We start from the raw sequence: 21,396 nt of genomic DNA, 5'->3' as shown, positions 1-21,396 counted from the left end.
TTTTGATTTTTTCAGATCTGAGGCTTTTACAAATCCAATACACTTTAAATAAATTAGGATAAAAATTAGTAAATGCCCATGTTTTAATTATATTCAAACCAATTGTGTATGTGTTGTGTAAATGATTATTTCTACCTATAATTTACTGATACAATGTCGAAAAAGAATTTTTTATTCAAATTCTATTTGATTTCCATTTTATCACTATTTTATTGAACCCTAAACTTTAAAATGATGTTTTTTCAAAGATAAAGTATTGTAGATGCCTAAATTGCCATCGTTTTAACGATTGGGCTTTTATGTAAGACTAACCCTTTTTCTCGCTCGTTCAGGACTAATGTTACGGTAAAACCCATTTTTTTTAAGAAAGCGAGTCCTGTTAGAAGCTACTCTAGTTTAAAAAATGCATAGGCTTAATTTAAGGCGGAAAAATAAGATGTAGCAAACGTAAGACTTTTTATTTGCGTAAACATGATCTGAAGTTTTTTTTAACCATAATTGTTCATTAAAAAAGGTTTATTACTTTGGTACCGTGAACAGAGAATGTCGAGGACTTATGAAAATCCTCACGAAGCATGAAAAAGTGAGAAAAATAGGAGTCCGAAATGTCTCACCATTTCTAATGAAAGGAAAGAATTCTTTTAAGGATATACAAAAAATATCCCAAATTCAAAAATGAGTATTGTTAAAAATGATTTATAAAATCGATGAAAATATCCCCATTGTCAAATGTCACTCATTTTGGAAAGGAACTGAAGGTGAACTTTAAAAAAAATACAGGTTGAATTGTTCATTTAAAAATATTTATTTACGGTTTTATGTTTTTGTTTTCTGTTTAGGTAAGAATTGCAATTCTTACTTCATTCTTACGATTTAGGGCTCAGTTAATTCATTGAAAGATTCTCTAAAAATCTCTTTGGTATGGTTTGGTTTGAAAAATTTTACGTCAAAAAATACCGTTTATAAAAATATCAATTGTATAATTCATAAATAATTAAAAAAAATAAAAAGGTACCAAAGATATTTGTAGATCATTTTTTAAAGAATAAAATGGCCCCTGCAATTTTAGGATTAAATAAGAATTGTTACCAATGGCTACTATTATCTAAAGGGAAAGCAAAAACTTCAATCTCTAAATAATTATTGTCAAATAAACTATTTTTACCTAGAATATTTTATTCTAAAGTGCACCTTCAGTTACCTTAAAAAATAAGTTAAAATTAACAATGGGAATATTTTCCTCGATTTTATAAATCATTTTTGATAATTCTCATTTTTAAACTTGAGATAGGTATAGTACAACCTTCAAATAAAATACTTTGTTAATGACAATATTAAAAAATTAACTTATAAATTGTTTTTGTATCTGTAATTGAATACATTGTCTAGAGTTGTAATCGAATTCTCCTCTGAAAACATTTTTCGAGCAGTGAATAACGTTATATAGAGTTTATTCAGTTTAGTCCTCTTGGACTCTCGTCTTCAATGATAACAACACATATTCGCTCTCGATTAAACAAAAGATTAAACGGACGAATAAATCTAGTAGTAGTTCATTAATTCAAGCACCGTTACACTCTTCGTTCCAAATCATCTTGTTCAGGATGCCTTTACAAAAGATAGAAAATACATTTAAAGCAGAAATTCGCTAAAATGTTTTTCACAGAATAATTAAAATAATACCAGTAACTTATTTTTTTGAACATCAATTATTATAAGTATTTTGATAATGAAATTAAGGACAACCAAAATTTTTTTAAATACCAGCTTGACAAGCATGTAGATAAAAATCGATGTTTTAGGATTATGAAGCCATTTGTTATATTTTAGCCTTGTTGATAATATGACATTCGAAGTATTGACAAAAAAGTAATATGAATTTCTAAAATAAACTTACTTTTCTGGCAGTGTTCTCTGTTCCAGCACAAATGTTCGAATTGATTCATCTCCCTCTTGGGACAGTTTCTTTCGCAAATCGGACAACCGTTTTTGGCTTTGTTTCCCTGAAATAAAAAATAAAATTTAAGAATGGAGTCTTTTTAAACAGTTTCATTTCATTCAGAAGAGTATTTTAGGAAGTCTGAAATATTTTATGCAAATTCGCGGTTTTCTTCTAAAAATGAAATTAAGAAAATGGTCAAATTTTCCGGACGAGGCGGTCTAAATTGTCCTCGAAAAACATAACGCTGGATTACATAGGATTTCGAAAGATTACAGAAAGTTAAATATGGGATTACACAAGAATACCAGGGATTACTCAAGATTACAGGGAAGAATGTACACCAGATTATAACAGTAGTTACTGATTAACCCATCAAATGAAATTTTCCTTTTCGACAAAATAAAGGCATCTTTTAATAAATTCAAGCAACTAAAATCGCTTAACAATTCTCATCTTTTAAACATTTAATTAGCATAATTAATTTTTTTTAATGATTTCGTTGAGTGAATCATACTTAGCCCGTACTTAATATAGGCATTAAGAGCATGCTCTTCGGTGACCACGTGACCAAACTAGTCCCCGGTTATGAACATTTTTTTTTGGTGTTCACTGTGTCCACACGGATTGAGATATCGTCTTTAAACTTTGACAAATAAAATAAAAAGCACTAAACAACGTTTGTATACATCAATATTTTGGTAATTTTAAAGAAATTTTATTTATAAATTAATGAAATAGGATATTACCATTCGAGTTATAGCACTTTGCTGATCAGTTTTGGTTTGATGCATTCCAGATTTTTTGATTCGCTCATATTGAGCACTGACACCAATTTCAGACTAAATCGTCTAAACCTTGAAAAAAATTAATATAAGCAATAACATTTTGATATTCGTTGCAAATCAACAAATAAGTATCTGCACACACGTAACCTATCATTATTTTTGGAGTATTTTTAGCGATTTCTAGCGGAGAAAAGAAGAAACTTTGAACGTCGATAAAGTCGAGCTCAAGTGACTAATAGCGCATTCGGTTATCCTCATGGACATAGGAAACAAGGGACTAGGCATGCCATTGCGAGGGTAATGCAATGAGGGGGGGAGGTCCGCCACCTTTTGATGTCCCGCGACAAACATGGCAGCCCCAACATGTTTATATTTTCATGCACAGTTTGTCAGCAAAAATGCTCGTGCGCATAATCAAATGGCACATCGTAAGATGGCGGCTCTCCCCACTCATGGAATTCTCCCCCCTCCCGTGGATTCAACCCCGCTTGCGCAACTTAGGATAGCATGCTTAGTCCCGTGTTTCCTATGTCCATGGTTATCCTGCACAGGTGCACTCCGATCTGCACCAACGCAGGTCGGAGTGAGACGAAAGAAGCAAGAAGAAGTAAGATGGAGCTATCGGAGTGCTCTTGCTCTACACCAGTGCAGGAGAAACAAATGCGCTAGAAGTTCGTCCATGAAATTTTTGTGTAAAATGATTTTCATTTTTTTGGTCCTAAAAATAAAAGACAAAAATCTCAAATATCAAATTGGAAACAAAGCAACACCAGCAATGTTCTAAAATTTATACTCGTCGGAGTTCTCCAACCAACATTGACGTTGAATAGATCAGCTGATAACTATTGTTGACAATAAACCACGAAGAAATAATAAGGAGACCTCATAGGAATAGGAAACACGGGACTAGGCATGCCATCCTAACTTGGCGAGCGGGGTTGAATCCACGGGAGGTGGGGAGAGCTGCCATCTTACGATGTGCCATTTGATTATGCGCACAAGCATTTTTGCCGACAAACTGTGCATGAAAATATAAACATGAGGGCGCTGCCATGTTTTTCGCGGGACATCAAACGGTGGCGGACCTCGACCCTCATTGCATCACCCCCGCAATGACATGCCTAGTCCCTTGTTTCCTATGTCCATGGGAGACTTAACTCCGTTCCCCCACTTGGCAATAGAAACATTACCGTAAGTGATACGCACATTACAGGAAGATCTTAGATTTGAGTGCGCAGTTGTCCTCTTCCTATACATGGAAAAGTGTGCGAGTGAGAAAGTTTGTCAAATTGACGTAAGTTGAGAGGTTCTGTTTGTTTATTTTGATGCAAGTGTTAGAAATGTGTTCTAAGCCATGAGGTGTCAAGTTCTGGGTTGTGGACGAAGTTACACGCCGAAGAAGGCAAATACACTTCGTTTTTTTAAAGCCTTCACTGTAAGTACAATAAACATCTAATATATTTTATTGTTTTACCTGTCATTTAATTTTAATAGAAATGATTTAGAAATTTAACCTTTACTCACTACCTGAGTGCCTGCGGAGAATTTCTCAGAGCTTCTCAGAGCCTTGAGAATCTTTAGCCTATTTATCATATTACAAATTTAAAAGGTACTTACGTATACGTTTCCTTCTCAAAATCTGTTCACACATTTTTTAAACAAGTACCGAAAATACTGTTTATATATTTATTTTGTGTATCTTTCGTATGATGATCAACAAAAGAACACAACCTCTAACTTACGTCGATTTGACAAACTTTGTCACTCGCACACTTTTCCATGTATAGGAAGAGGACAACTGCGCACTCAAATCTAAGATCTTCCTGTAATGTGCGTATCACTTACGGTAATGTTTCTATTGCCAGTTTCAGATGGCTTCCCACTGGCAGTTGGGTCTCCTTATTATTCCTTCGTGCAGTAAACCAACCATCGGGACTCAGCGTCAGGCTCGCCTTGTCTTTCGCCCCCGGGCGCAATTTTATTTTTATTGCTTTTCTTATTAACTTAGAATTGTTTCACATCAGTACAAAAAATCCACAAGAATATATAAACATTAGAAAATTTTAATTATTTTCTGCAGATGCACATTTCTCAAGATGGGTCTCCTGTGCTCCAATCCTGAACACGATATCTCAATCCGTGTGGACGTAGTGAGGACCAAAAAAAATGAAAATCATTTCAATCTTTACACAAAAATTTTATGAATGAACTTAGTCACGTGATTTCAACTTTATCGACGCTCAAAGTTTCTTTTTTTCTCCGCTAGAAACCGCTAAAAATGCTCCAAAAATAATGACAGATTACGTATGTGCAGATACTAATTTTTTAATTTGCAACGAATGTGCAAATTTTATTGCTTATATTATTTTTTTTAAGGTTTAGACGATTTAGTCCAAAATTGGTGTCAGTGCTCAATATATGCAAATCAAAAAATCTAAAATGCATCAAACCAAAAATTATCTGCAAAGTAATATAACTCGAATGGTAATATCATATTTCATCAATTTATAAATAAACTTTCATTTAAATTATGAACATATTGACGTATACAAACTTTCTTTAGTGCTTTTTATTTAATCTGCCATAACCGGGGACTAGTTTGGTCACGTGGTCACCAAAGAGCATGCCCTTAAACACAATATGTATTTAATTGATTCGTTTAAAAGTTTAGCTAATGCCATTTTCATAAGTAAATAAATATAATAGCAGGCAAAAATGTTTTTCAAATAAACTTGAAACCTGAAATAATTTAAAGTGAGTGAAATGAAGAAAAAAGAATGGTTTCGGCTGGATGTCATAAATTTTTGTTATTTACGAGTGTATTAAAAAAAATAAAGATTGCATAAAAGATGCTTTTAAAAGAGTGAATGTGTAACAACACGTAATAATATTAGCATTGTGATTCAACGAGCGCTCCTAAATCGCTGGTAAACGTGTTCACATTTATGCTTCACTGTCATCGTGTCAATTGCCTCTAGGCACAAGTTCATCCTACGTGTCCATACCACCCTCTCAAAGCTTTAGTCATTTTTAAAAAATGTATATACCTATAAAACAACTCATATCTGCAATGAACAAACAAGCCTTTACACGTACCAAAAAACTGACTATACTCTCTAAATCTGAGTCAGCGATAAGTATACCGCTAATTCAAATCAGCGTAATATACGCTGGCAAATCAGTGAAATTTAGCTGTTATTCAGTGAAACTTCAGTTGCCAGTAGTTAAATTTCTCTGTTTTAGCAGCGTATATACGCTGATTTGAATTAGCGGTATACTTATTGCTGATTCAGATTTAGAGAGTACACAAAGAAATATTTTATGCAATTAGTATTTTACATTTATGAGTTTTCGACAGAGATTCGAACAAAATTAAGGGGTATTTTTGGATATTTTCCAATTATTTTGATTAATTTAAAATAAATTGGCTAAAGACTAAGTTCATTAAAAAAAAATATAAAAAGATAGTGAGGCTACGAAGAGATCATGTCAAAATTATGTTGTAATCATATTTTATATAGAAAAGGACGAAAAGAAAAGTAATGAAACTTTCGTCAGCTTCCTTTTCGTTTCGTTCGAAATAAAACGTTCAAGAAACATAATTTTGACAATGTGCTTCCGTAGCTGCATTATTTTTTAGTAATTTTTCATACCTATCATAGTTTTCAGATAAATTATATTGAATCTACAGAAATCATTGGAAAATATCAGAAAATGCCCCTTTAGTTCGTTCGAATCCATGCTTTTCTATTTTTATATTAAACCCTATAAAACTGAATTCGTTTTTCTTTTTGTCAATTTTTCGTTAAAAATTAATACATTCCAAAATAAATTTTATAAATAAATTTATTGTAATATAATTTAATGTTTACAGATGCCTATTTAAAAGAATTCATACAATTTCACTGTGCATTCAATTTTTTTTCAAATTTAGTTAAAATATACCGATTCATTCTCAGTAATATTCCACGTGGCTGATCAAAATTTAGAGGAAAGAGAATTCCAAAATTAACTTTACACAGCATATAGTACGGACTATCAATTATGAATTTTAGTATTGTATTTTTATTTTTAATTAAAAAAGTCATAATAACTCTGGAAATAAGGATCTTATCTTGGAACAAAACTACTTGATGCACGCAGAAAAAGAACATTACATTATACTAAAAACCAAGTTAAATCTACTGATCTTCGAAGTACGTACATGGACAACGCGGCAGTTCAGTAAACGTTATAATCATAGGCAACTAAATATGACTATCATTAATGGTTAACAGTACCAATTCTCAAGTGATGTTGACCTGTGGATCAGTAGGTTTTACCGATCCATGCGCTATTCTGCACAGTTCCTCGAAGCTACAATTTCGAATTATCGGTTAATTCTCATATAGATTTTCGGGTATACTTGTAATTAATCGATATTTGTAAGTTACAACGCTTACAATGCAATTAAAATTTCACACGCAATGGGGGGGGGGGGGGGCGAATGCATAAACCTAAGCCCGCAAGTTAATTGTCTTAACCACTACACTATTACACGAGTTGCGATCTGTAAAATAATTTCGAAATGCATTTGTAACTGAGAGGTGGCGACCTCGGGAGCGACTTCTGAATACGCGCCCATAACATCGCAGCACACAACAAAAGCTCTCGGATTTACCTTATAACCATAGAAGTCCGCTGAAACAGTTACGGAACACAGAAACGTTTTGCTCCAATAAACTCCTAAGTGTACGCGATCTGTGAAGAAATTGTGTCATCCAAAATGTTGTTATTTTTTATAAAATGCAATCCATCCATTGCCGGTTGCGCTGTGAATTCACCTAGTGGGCTGCGCCGATAGGTTGCGTCGTTACGACTTTAGGGGCGAGCTAAGCGAACCAATCGGATCGGTAGCATGTACCGATCCTTCCGTAATGTCCACTGCGCCACTATTTTAATGTCGGTTTAGTGGATTTTACATATCTTACAGTATGTAATACTAGGGAATAGAGGTTTATTTTACTAAATGATAACCGTTAAATTAACCTTAATTTCATTGTGACATTTACGAAATATTGAGTGATTTTGACATTTTCACCCCCTTTTTAAGAGTAGTTTATACTGTTACGGTTACAAGAAATCCTCTACATTTCTTGATAAGTAAATATTGCATTTCTTTTTTCTGCGTGTGGAATTAAAAAATATGTTATAATTTTAGAAAAAGAACTACAAATCAATGTGCAATTTTGTTCGATTTTTTTTGTAATCCCAGGGCTAGTTATTATACCATTATTGAATTTTATTCTCGAAGAATTGTTTAAATTTTTAAAATTTAGAAGATTCTACTAAAATGTAAATAGAAAACTTAAGAAATCCAGTTGAGTTGGCCAAATATTTTAAAATTCAAATTTTTTGCAGCCGAATAACAAAAACAATTTCAAGTTAATTGATGCCTCATTTAACCAAACCCTAAAATCATAATTTTTAAGCATTTTTGAAAATTGCTGTTTCAGAAGAAAACCTTGAGCCCAACTCCAAATTTTTAGAATGATTAAATAAAGAGCTGATTACTGAGCATATTCAAATGCACATTTAAATGCAGACCCAAATTCAATTTTTAATACTTCCGAATCAAAAATGAAAAAAGTGCTTAAATTCTAAAGTCCGGTGCAAAATTAATCTTATGAGGTAATTAAAATTTCTTTCAATTAAGTACTGCGATTTTAATGACGCTTCGAAAGGGTTGAAAAAAGTTTTACTTATTATTATAATAGAATTTTCGCCCATTATTTAATATTAAGGTAACTTTTGCTAATGTTATATAAAAGTTTAATTACTACTCAACAGGTCTGATTTCGTTCAATTTTATTTTCAATAATTATTGAATTTGAGTTTTTCTCAATTATATAATGCTCATGAATGTGACATTTTGCAGTGCCCTTGCACATTAAAAATGAAATTTCGAAATAAGGAAGAAAGTAATTTAATAAACTAATGAGACAAATAAGTTCCAAAAAAATTGATAATTATCATATTTAAGTATCTACATTTTTTAAATTAGGCCTCAACAGACTTTATAGAAATAAAATTTAATAAGCCAACAATCATTCTTGATAGCTAAAATGACATATTTCTCATGTTACACATTTATAATTACAGCATACTTCGTAATAAATGTATTATACATCGAATGTTAAAAAAAATCTGAATCACAGTTTGCATTTTCGATTTTGGTTGTTTTTGGTTGAAAATGAAACACGTGAAAGGAAAAATAAATCGGATAATATCAGATAATATTTAGAGGTTGCTCATCGTGTATTTGTCTGTTTTTACAAAAAATGAATTTTTCCCAAAAAAGCATATAATAACGCAAAAATATAAATAATATAAAAGGTGCGGCTCATTATATTGAGTATTTCTTGATCACAAGTTTTATTTTCTAAATATATATTGTCTAAATATTATCCGACTTATTTTTCCTTTCTCCTGGTTAATTATAATTCAAAAGAAAGAAACAAAGAGAAAACAAGAAAAATCATTAGGTGTATGTCATTGGAATGCATGGTAATTTAGAACTGCACACTTTAAAATCAGAACTGTACAAAGTTCGTCGAGTTGCGCACAGTTCTAGGCTCTGCTCGGGGTAGTCTGATTTAACGAAATAATTTATCACCGGCGACTAGAAATTGAGGAAGTCGCATAAAAAATCGTCCAAAGTACACGCAAATCCCGGTATAAAAATCCCGAGTTTACGACATTTCTAGAACTGGTGGCCTCCACCTTTTCGTGATGAGAGGAGATGCGGGCCAAACGAGGATGTGATCGGCCAAGCATGATAAACAGCTCGGTCAAGCGTGACAAACAGCTCGATGTTCGCACTCTCAGTACGTTAGTTGCATCATGTCTTCAAATCACGGCATATGCAAGCCATGTCTGAAATCGTTATATCGAGAGTTGAGTGCACATTTCTTGGGCGCTTTATTTTTCATGTTTGGACGACTTTGTCAATACTTGCTCTGGCAAAGTTGGCCCTGCTTGATTCAAAACAGGAATTGGCCAAAAGTATTTAAGAAAGATGTAATTTTCTAGTTTTTATAGGGTAAAATGAGGCAATTCAATTTTGAGATTAGGGCCTGATTCCAACGCCTTTATAGAGAAAAAGGGAAAGTTTTAGGAAAATAGGGGAATTCGCAAAAAAATGAGAAACGCAGGGAAATAAGGGGGCAAGACTATGATCCTTGAAAAGGGGAAAGAGTGTGAAGTCTGGACATTGGGCACTGGTTGATTAGATTATGTAAAAAATGAGTGTTGACTTGAGTGAAGTGAATGAATGGGAAAAATTGTTTGCAAGAAGAACGTGATTGAAAAGAGAGAATGGCCTTGAATGAATGGATACGCAATCAAGCTCGAAATAGAAATAATCCATCGTATATTTGTTTGGACGGGATTGCTCGGATCAGCGGAAATCACATAAGTAGCGTGTGTATCACCGCACGCACGCATCAACAGTGAACAACTGAACACAGGCTAAGTGAGGCTATAAAGTGGACGGTAAATACTCGAAACACGCGCACCTGTAATTCTACCACCTGCTTGCTTGTTTTATTTAAACTTCCCTATTATGTAGAATCCATCAGTATCATTTATTATTATCCATCCTCTATATTTATCTCATTTAAACAGAATATCTATATCTAAAGACTAGAGACCTACCATTTCTGCAAATAGAATCTACATATTAAGGCCGTTGGAAACAGGCCCTGAGCTCAAAACTGAATTGCCTTATTTTACTACATAAATACTAGAATTACATCTTTCTTAGGCACTGAGGCGAACGTGCTTTAGATGTACTCTGTATGCGGAGTGAAAAATTGGCTAATTACAATACTTTTGGGGGTAAAACAATTTTTTTCCAATACTCGGGTTGAAATAACAAAAAAAAAATCGTTTAAAGACTTGATTCAAAACAGGAGAAGGTCCTAAAATCTAATAATGATGTAATTCTAGTATTTACGTATTAAAACAAGGCATTTTAATTTGGAGTAGATCTTGGTTCCAACGCCCTTAAGGCCACGTGACGAGTGAGTCACGTGACCACATTCCTAACTTACCCTCACTTTTTTCATTTCCAAACTTATTTTCACACGAAGCGCCACATCGAGTTGAAAATTTGGGATAATGAATAAGAAGCACTAAGAAAGATAGGTCTGGACCTAAATTTGAATAATAATGAAAAAAGCTCTTCATTCGCTGGTTATTTTCTCACTTCTCAAAACGAGACATGAGAATTTAAATGTCCCGATAAAAAGTAATTCAACTTGTGTTAAAGGGTAAAACAACTCTAGGAATATGGAGAACTCTATTTTTTCTTTTGACTTGAACAATAATTTAGAATCATGCAAACAATATTCACTTGGTCCTAATGTACGGTGCAGGCATCGCAAATTGAAGGTTAAAACGATTTCAAGGATGCAAGGGCTCGTAAAACTTAAAACGCATTTTTCTCGAAAACACTTTTTTTAAACTAGAAGGACATATTACTTGAACACCGTTACATTGATCAATTTGAAATTTTGATAGTAGATTTAAAAACCACTACGTAGTGCCATAGCAAATAGTATATAGATGATGAACTTTTTTTGGTTTTTCGTTCCAGGTTTACAACTTTACGAGAAAACTGTCCTGCCGTGAAAGTGTTTTAAAAAAGGACGATTATCAAGATGGGCTCTCTATTGTCGCTATTTTGTATCAAATTGATAATAATTTTTTTTTGATACTTTAATATGTGTTAAATAAATTTGCTAAAAAGAAATCCTATTACTTTTTTCATATTGCGAAAATAAATCGTCAAAGTAAGAATTTTTTCTGTCGCTAGAGTGGTGTTACTCTAAATCTATATTTTAAATCTAGCAAAAATAGAGGATAATTTTCTCGCCAAAAGAAAGAAATTCTTGAATCAAGATTTTATAAAATCTAAAAAAAAAAAGGATTTCAGTAAGCAACCTCATAATCAGTACAGACTTTCCAATAACAAATTGGTAACTTCTATAACGTTCTCAAAATGAAAAATAAGATTGCATGACACTTTACAATAGGTTTTTTTATTAAAGTGCATCGTAAATCAATTTTTGAATACCAGTGCTCATAAATATTGCTCGCGTTAAAAAAAAGGAAAAAAATGAAACCTCCTTGGTGGCGTGAATAAATCACTCAATATTAAATTAATCATCGAGTGGAAATTTGTCTTCCTTAATGTAGTTTCCAAAAAGCAAAAAGACAATCTTGAACGTTAGAGTTAGAGTTAATGTGGGCGATTTTCACAACGTTATATTCGTTAGAAATTAATTTTAAAAGGCGATTTAAAATTATCGTGATTTTCGTGCATTCATTGAACATCTTTAATACAAAATTGCATCACTCTTTACACAGGGAAAAATTCCACAAATGTGTATTTAATAACTCTCTTGAGTTTTGATCCTTCAAGATTTTGGTCTTTCTGTCTCGATATTTCTGTCCCCTCTGTCTTGAGAGTTTTTTATGGTTGGAAGTATCCCAAAGAAATGAAAAGAAAATGGAGACGATCATCCTGTTCAAGTATTTCCGGTGTCAAAGCCAGTTATCTTTCTTTGCAAATACTCTTTCAAGACTTTCTGAGGTTGAATTCAATATTCCCTGACCTTGGTCCCTCGAGTTTAGTACTCAGCTTAGTCCTTTTATCAACCGTACATATCCGCACTTATTCACAAGATCTGTCACTGAACTACAAACACTTTCAAAGATTACCTAAAGAAAAAATAGTGCGATATATTCTTATAAAAAGTAAAGTAAATGGTAAAATTACATCTTTCAACTTTAAGTATCATAAAAAATATCCCTGAAATAAAATACTTGATTATTTAAATATTCAAAGAGGAATAACTGACATTACATTGTTTTTTAAATCAATGATATACAGTGAGATGCTTTCAAGTATCCAAAAAGGAAAATTTGGATTGAAAAATATTTTCAATTCACAATCGGACAAAAATATTATTTGTTGGGTGTTTCCGACGATTGTTAGTACCTAGTTGCATAAAAGGCAATGCAAGAGTAATTTTACGAGATAAAAGAGGGTGTGTGTGTATGTATGTTTCATGGTATTTCATTCATAAATCATGAATGTAGATACTTATATCATTTGTTTTATAATGATGCCGTTACGGATAAATTTAAAAATTGAAAACAATTGCTTTCTTTTTATCAGAAGGATTAAAATCTAATGCCAAGTATCCTGCTTCAAAGTTGAAGCACTGCAAATTTAAAAATATTAAATTCTCAAACCCCAAAAATGAAAAAATTGCAAATTTAAAGTAAATTACCTAATCCTAATTTGAAGTTTTCGTATTATTAATTTATATTAACTTCCTTTGACGGATTTTGCGTTCCCCAGAACACTAAAAAGCCAATTAAAACTTTCGACTAATTCAAAACTGAGAAAACTTTTCATTAGAATCGCTATAATATTAAAAATGTTCAATTTAAAAATTTTATGCCTTAAAAATAGAAGAGGTAAAAGTTTAAAATATTCAAATATTCATCTGATACGGGAAAATTTTAGGTTATTATTTTTTTTATTTCAAAGTTCTTATATATCTAAAATTCCTCCTTCCACAGGGGACCGTAAAAAATTAAACTCTTTAGCTCACATATTTCTTCCCAAAATCCCCTATTACCCTAGCTCTCATAATAAGCCTCCAACAAACAAGCTCTCCCTAAAATACTCAACCCTGTGGGTTTTTTAAATCTGTAAAATCCCCTGCGGTTTGCAGCCGGATTTTTATTAGAAGCGCTCGCATTCGCCTGAACAGCTTTTTCAGAGATATGGAAGAATGCAGAAAACCAAAACTCCTGAGCACAGCCGATTACCGACAGATGAGTTAAAAGTAGAAAAACACGACTAAGCTAAAATCTCGAATAACATTTTTTAACCAGAAAAAAATTGATGGACAAAATTAGGAACAAACTGAAAACATAATTTTACTTTAAATCCTACTGAATGTTTTTTACGATTTCTATGGAAATAATGTGTCAGTGTTACGTGCTTAATAAACCAATAAAATAAAGAATAGAATCGAGTTCCAGCTTTCTGAAAAATATGCTATCTTTGCATCCTATTTCCGGATAGTATTTTTAGTCGTGCTTCGTCGAATATGTGCTAAGTAAGGCATTTCAGACAACCGTAATATGGACATTATTATTTATCGTAACTTTTTTTTACGCTGACTTTGCACTGAGAAAAATATCACAAGAACAGTTGATAAACGATAATTATAGAAATATTATTCACTTATTATCGTTTTTGCATTAATCATATATGATTATAAAAATTTGCCGCAGATGCAAGTGTTACTCCTACTCCTGTAGAAACGTTTGTAAATGGTTACGTTATTTATCTGTTACAAAGAATATATGCCTTCCGGTATTATGTTTTTAGCTTTTTCCTGCCGTCTCCGCTTCCTGAGAAATTGCTAATTATATCACTTGTTTCGTTTCAGTCGTAGAAGACGGGGAAGCTTTACAGAAACAGATCTGATTGCATATTAAATTAGGGAGGATCTTGGCTTTGTGAATGTATGAAACTTCAACAGGCTTCTTCACTGATTAAACTTTAATTGCATTCAAATTCTATATAACTGTCTTTTAAAATAAAAAAGGGATGTATTGAAATTTTTAATTCGCATTTCTTCTAAATTGCTTTCCTTCTTTAAAACTTTCCTTAAGGATGTACACTACGTACAATCAATCTCAAAAATTTCCTATCATTAAAATTATTAATAAAACCAATAAAGAAAGACCTATTATTAATTTCTGTAAATCTTGATGGAGCCTTCTAAGCACAATTTAGAAAAAAATAATACAGTTTAAAATTGTTTATTTAACAGTATTTATTTAAAGGTTTAGTTTTTCCTTTCTCTTTAGGGAAAAATTATAATTTTTATTAAATCCTAATGATCAAGGTTTCATTTTATTTTTCGAAGGATTCTCTAAATTTCTTTTTGGGTTGATTTTATTTAAAAAAATTAAGTGGGAAATCATACAGTTATTATTGTTATAAATAATCATAGTTTAAATTTTAATTAACAGCAACCAAATAGAATTGTAGAGAATCCTTCAAAGAAAAAAATGAGGCCTTGATCATTAGGATGAAATAAAAATGGTAACATTTCCCTAAAGAGAAAGGAAAAACTAAACCTTAAAATAACTACTGTTAAATAAACAATTTGAATCTGAATTATTTTTTTCTGAAATGTGCTTAGAAGCCTCCATCAAGATTTACAGAAATTAATAATATATCTTTTCTTGTCAATTTAATAAATCATTTTAAACATAGACAACTTTTGAGATTAATTGTACGTAGTGTACATCCTTAAGCATTTCAATGTTCTCTAGTAAAATAAGTTTAAATATCGTATACGTTGATTGTTCATAATTAAAAAATTAAAAACGTTCAAGTCATAAAAATGAAACATTGTTTGTAATTCCAAGCCCGAAAAATTACTCGTTTAAAGATTTTAAAATTAAACCGTTTGTATTTTCAGAAGCGTTTTCATTCTTAGAACAATAAAGCAAACGTATTCTGGTAACGGGCTAACAAAAATTTCATTCAGCCAAAAGTTGCGATGATGCAACTTTACTCTGCATTGCTGGTTTTGAGGAGAATTGAATTCTTAATAGAAATGCGCTTGGTTGAGGGAAACATTTTTTGATTAAATCAGATAAAAATTATCAGCTATAAAAATATGCCTAATCATTCCTAAGTGTTTCTTTCAGTGTAATTTATTAATGCATAACTTTAAAGAATTTTGGCGCCAAAAGTTCTATGAATACCTTCTCGTGCATGCAATTAATGAACCTTAGCTTCTCTTTCGATGACAAGGTGTTATGTCTCGAACTTGGCATGTGAATGTCGCCCGTTGCATATGTAACTAACATGCGTACGTGACTTGAATGTCTTGAGATAACGATGCATCGATTATACCACTAAGTCGCCACTTCATCTAAAGAGAATCTCAGTTGCAGAAAGAACCCTTGACGCATGTCAGGGTCAGAGGTTTCATCTAATACATAACTTGCAACCACTCTTCTGAAATGATTCTTTCCAAAAATGTATCAGCTTTCGCACAAATTCAGATCAGGTAACTTTGAAAAACGAATTTTCTTCAATTGAGGACCCACATGCAAATAACGACACATACAATTTTCTCTGGTAATAACAAAGTCCCCTGGAGGCTTTTAAAACAATGTTCAAATTTTAATTTTCAAATGATGTACCTGGATTTTAAACTATATTGCGCATATTTTTCTACTCAGAAATAATTTTTACCTTTTTTAGTGCTCAGAACGTCGGTTTTTGAAAATTTTGAATAACATTTACAGGTATTGCACTTGATATGAAATCGGAGAAAGGTATGATAAAATTTTTTGAACAGAATCATATCAAAATATTGAATAGTTTAGGAGCAGTAAAGATTTTAGCTGATGGCAAACTCGAGTTGTCGAGTATATGCCATTTTATAGAAAATAATTGAATCTCTCGATCCATTCGTAATAGTAAATTAATTTTTTGAATAGGAAACTTCGACTCATTAGCTGAATTGTAAAAATTTAAATAAAAAACAAGCAAGGTACTAAAAATTGCGTATCGACAAGAATGTCTCAAATTTTGTCTTAACAAAATAAATTAGTTTTAACTTACCGAAATAACATGTTCTCCTTTCCCAGCCTTAGCAATGATATCCCAGTCAATAGTATCAGCGTAACAAAGTGCCGGATTTTTCTCAAAGCGTACTGATCCTCTCAAAATAGCGGTAAGAGAATGTAAACCGATTTCCTGAAGGTGCATCATCTCGAATGCCACCAAGGCATAATTAATGAACAAAGAGTTTCCACGAATCACTGACAAATTTGGAAAAAGATGACCAATGCTTTTAAGACCGTTTACCCTGAAAACAACAAATTTATAATTCCACATATTCATATTCAATCACTCGAATTCCTTCCAAAATTTGTTTACTTTTTATTTTTCCTAAGTACAACTCGCGACAAGCAAGCTTTTTTATTTGCATTGTTTTAAAATTGAGAAGTTTTCCATTCCAATTGTTAGATATATGTATACACTATTTACTGAAAACATATTTGATCACTTTTTATAAATATAAATAAACGAGCTTTCAAAGCAATTTTTTCCAAATTCCAATTTCCATTTCAATTTTTTTTTGTTTAATTCTTGAATTCCAATTCAAAGTTTTAAGACTTAACTTGAAAAGGCATACCTTTTCATAAGTAAAAAATTAAATTTGTAATCTTGATCAGAGAATGTCCATTAATGATAGAGTTAATTTATCTTTATGAGAGACTTAATCCATTTCAAATCAGGCAGAGAGATTCCAGCTTAAGATGTCAGCATGATTTGGTATTTTGATATTATATCATTCCATGGTTTGATCACAAATTTTATTTTTGTTTTAATATAAATGTTACAATCATTCGAATGTTACCTGTGGATTCTCGAAGTCTACAAAATAAAAAAATTTTGTTGTAAATTTAGTGAGGCTATATTTTTCAATGTATTTTGGCCTGCTAAACTTGAAAATCGCATTTAAATTTTTTGTATGAACTGGTTTTTGAAATTGTGTATGTTTATTTTCGTCTAAAATAATAATTTTTTATTATTATTTCGGTTCGTTGCACCTCAAATACCAAATTGCTCAGGGAAAATAGTACTAGTATTCCTTGAAGATTCGATAAACATTACCTTGATACCTTTTGCAACCAGATTAGACGTTTCTATCTCGAGATATGGCTCACACAGTTTCAAAATTCATATTTCGAAAATTAATCCATAAGAAATATTTAATCCGATTTTCATTTTAAGCAGGCAAAAATACATAAGAAAACTATAGCGGCACTAAAAATACAAAATGACTATAAACTAATGTTATTGAAAGTGGATTGGATCAAAAATCGTCATTTTTAAAATTTCATTTTTTTGTTAGATATATGGTAACGTGTACTAGGAACCTCCGAAGTTTCATTCTTGATAAATCACGGTTTCATAGTAAAAAAAATATATTGTTGGGAAATTGATTTTTGCATTTTTATCGGAAAAAACAAAAAGGCACATACAAACAAATAGGCAGATAAAAAAGAGAACACATCTAGAAAAGTGTTGCAAAAAAATTACATTAAACAAAGTTTTCCCGTCGTCAAAAATGGTTAAGTCTCCATAAAACTTATAGGATACCTTTAGAACCAAGAGACGCGCGCCCTAGGTGCGCTCAAACTTAGGGGCAAATCGAGACACGCGAGCACCGTGCGATTAGAATGTGCCCGCAGTGCAGGCACATTTTTTTCAATGTAAATCAGTGGTTTACCAAGAACGGAACTCAGGAAATCTGTAGCACATAATAGCATCTATGACTAAAAAAATGTTCAGGAGTATTAGAAAAACAGACGCCATTTTTTATTTTTCAATTTTTAAACTATTTTGGAGTCAGTTGAAAGAGAAAAAATTCCTAGATTGAAAGAAGAGAATGCAGAGTACCTACAGTAATTCTTCTATTTTCTATGAAGAACAATTGGTTTCTTTTTTACGTCTGGGTGAATTTTATTTGTTAATTAATATCGGCAGAACCTAATAATTTTAACATCCTCCAGACCAATGATTTTGAATTTATTTAAAAATCGGAATGATTACGTTTCGAAAATACATGTGTTTTCCCTCATCACACTTAAAATCAGTTTTTAAAAGGAAGATCCCATGTGAATTTTTTAATGTGTGAGTTCGATGATCTGTAAATAGATTTGAATTTTTAATTTTTTGTAGTGAAATTATTATAAAATTATTATAAAAGTCAACAGAATTTGTTTAGTGAAGACTTAAGATCTGATGAGGGAAACCAGGTGTGTTTTCGAAACATAATCGTTCCGATTTTAAAATAAATTCCAAGTCATTAACATGGAAGACGTCGTAATTATTAGGTTCTGCTTATATTTATTTATATAGTAGTTTTTTTTTTAAATTGCAGGTAATCTTTCAGTGATTATAAGAAGAAAAAAATGTGTGTGATCTAACTGTGAAATGTGTATTTCTTTATTTTTACTCTGGAATAATATACCCAAATAAAAAAATCATTCTAAAACCATGACGCAAACTTTTCTTGGAATGTTGTCTAATTTGAAATGGAACTGGTCAACAAATAAATAATAACAAGCTTCATAATTTTAATTTTATCGTAATAGGCCAATCCAACGAAAACTGAAAAAATAAATATGTTTCTACTTGCAGTTTCCTCGTTATTTGTTAATTTCTTCCCATGGGAGGAAATGAACAATAGTAATTAGTAAGTAAATGGTAAATATAAAACATCAAAAATAGCATTATTAGCAAATAATACTACCACTTTCTTCTGATAGATAAATCTTTCCAAATACCAATGCATTGAAACTAAAAGTCCCATTAAAATAATTATAGGAATGCCAAAATTCTATTCACATTTCTTGAATTGTACTTCCGCGCATCTTTTGCCAAACCGGAAGCACCGGCAAAGCGTCTGCCAGATTCTAAATTCAACACATGACCCGTTTCAAGCTAATAACCAGTTTATTGACATGTATTTAGGCAAGGAATAAAATGGAATTTAACTAAGTATTAAAAACAAGAGTTCTATTAACCGTTTAATACTATTTTCGAATTTCTTAATTTTCTTTATTTTAATAGAAACCGAGAAAATTACAAAAAATGTACAAACATTTTATTACAGAAAAACCGGTTAGAAAATAAACATATATTATTCCTGAATTTTTTCAGAATTTGTATTCAGCGGGTTCTAAGCTTGGCCATTCAAAGTTTAAAATTGAATCACGTATTTTTTTGCTCAATATAGAATAAAATGGAAACCAAAGATTATAAAATGGAACTGTTTTCTACTTACCTATAAAGTACGAGATAGTCTGTAATTTCGACGAGTTTAGGAAATGTACGATTCGTATAGGCAGAGTCGTTTGCATGATCAATTAATAAAATTTGAACGAATCCCTCGACCACAGAACAATTTCTGAGCCTGTCCAACTCGCTGACTTTATTGCGTATATCTATGCTTTGGCACACTGTAAACAAAACCAAAAATTATATTAAATGTAGTGTAATAAATAAGGCAATATATTTAAATATTAAAAATTCATAGAATTAATGACAAACAAAAAAAAATTAATGTTTACGAAGATATTAGCAAAATAGAGAAAAAATTAACCGATTCTCATGCATTTGGTCCATTGTTTTCCCCCTCAGCGTTCAACAAAGTAAAGATAGCTGGTGGCTGAAGTGGAAATACCTGACAGACCTTTTTATCCTAGACGTCGGCAGTACGCACGTGCCGGAATTTAACGTCATTTCCGTATTTTTCGAACCGTTTTGTGTCGAAATTTATGGAAAATATTTTCAATAAAAACAACAAAAAATTAATTTGTAAATAACAGAGATTTTAAAGGTAGAACATTTTCAAGTCTACTTAAAAAATGGCAAAAAAAGTACAAAGATTACAGCGACCAAGGCCATTATTTACAACTGCTGGCACCTGCCATCTTCTATAAAATGTAAAAAAATTCGGCAAAACTAACGGATGATAATGTTCCAGGCACAAAATTAGTGCACGAATCAGTAGAAGAGCATAGTATTGAGCAGCTAAAACGATGGCTTAAATGTAGAAAACGACCATTAAAAGAAAAAAAACGTCATTTAGTGGAAAGGTTAGTTGAGGTTTTGTATGGCAGATATAAATAATTTCTTTTATCCAAGATTTGCAGTTCAAAACTTTTTTTAGTAAATATTTAATATTCATACAAATATAAAATAACACAATACGTATTACATTTTCCACTTCTCTTTTTCAAGTTTAGGCAATAAAAAGTAATTTGTTAGTGATTTCCTGGTGCACTAATTTTGCTCCAGGAACATCATCTTCCGTGATTTTTGCCGGATTTTTAAACATTTTTTAGAAGATAACAGAAGTCAACAGATGTAAATAATGGGCTTGCTCGCCACACTTTTCGCACTTTTTTCGCAGTTTTTTTCTGAATACACTTAAAATTTTTTGCTTTTAAACTCTCATTTAGTTACACATTTACTTTTCGTTGTTATTTTTATTCACAATATTTTCTATACATTTCGGCACAAAACTGTTCGAAACATACAAGGGTACGAGGGTAGTTCAATAAGTCCTTAGAATGACCAACAGATGGCGCGCGAATCGCTCCAAATCATCTGTTTTCAGTCAGCACCACTCCCGACTAGATATATGGTGCAGTCACAGTCCACATCTTCTGAGTTTACGTGTTTTTATAACCAATTGAAAAAAAAATTGTTCGTTAAGAAAAATGGAAAAAAACGAGTTCATAGCGGTAATCAAACATTTTCATTTAAAGGGCTTAACTCCATATGAGATAAAAAATGAATTGGACTCAGTTCATGGCACATCTGTCTCTACCTTAGCAACGGTTTATAACTGGGTAAATGAATTTAAGCGTGATCGTACATCAATAAGTGAAGAACCACGTTCAGGAAGGCGCGTAGAAGCAAGTACTCCCGAAATCATCAATAAAATCCACGATATGGTGTTGAAGGATAGAAGATTAAAAGTGCGTGAGTTA

At 31.8% G+C, this 21,396-nt stretch overlaps 1 protein-coding gene across 2 annotated transcripts in view; it reads right to left on the bottom strand.

Annotated features, from left to right (window-relative positions):
* LOC117176040 (insulin-like receptor) overlaps window positions 1–21,396 on the bottom strand; it is a 409,747-nt gene that overhangs the window by 31,605 nt on the left and 356,746 nt on the right. For both annotated transcript variants that reach the window (XM_033366024.1, XM_033366025.1), the window contains exons 4-6: window positions 19,683–19,857; window positions 16,445–16,691; window positions 1,898–2,003 (exon numbers count right to left, since the gene is read on the bottom strand). In XM_033366024.1, the coding sequence (XP_033221915.1) occupies window positions 1,898–2,003; window positions 16,445–16,691; window positions 19,683–19,857 (528 nt within the window). The remainder of the gene's footprint in view (window positions 1–1,897; window positions 2,004–16,444; window positions 16,692–19,682; window positions 19,858–21,396) is intronic.

Source organism: Belonocnema kinseyi, chromosome 7 (assembly GCF_010883055.1).
Source record: "Belonocnema kinseyi isolate 2016_QV_RU_SX_M_011 chromosome 7, B_treatae_v1, whole genome shotgun sequence".
NCBI classification, from domain to species: domain Eukaryota; kingdom Metazoa; phylum Arthropoda; class Insecta; order Hymenoptera; family Cynipidae; genus Belonocnema; species Belonocnema kinseyi.
This window is presented reverse-complemented; position numbering and strand designations above follow the sequence as displayed.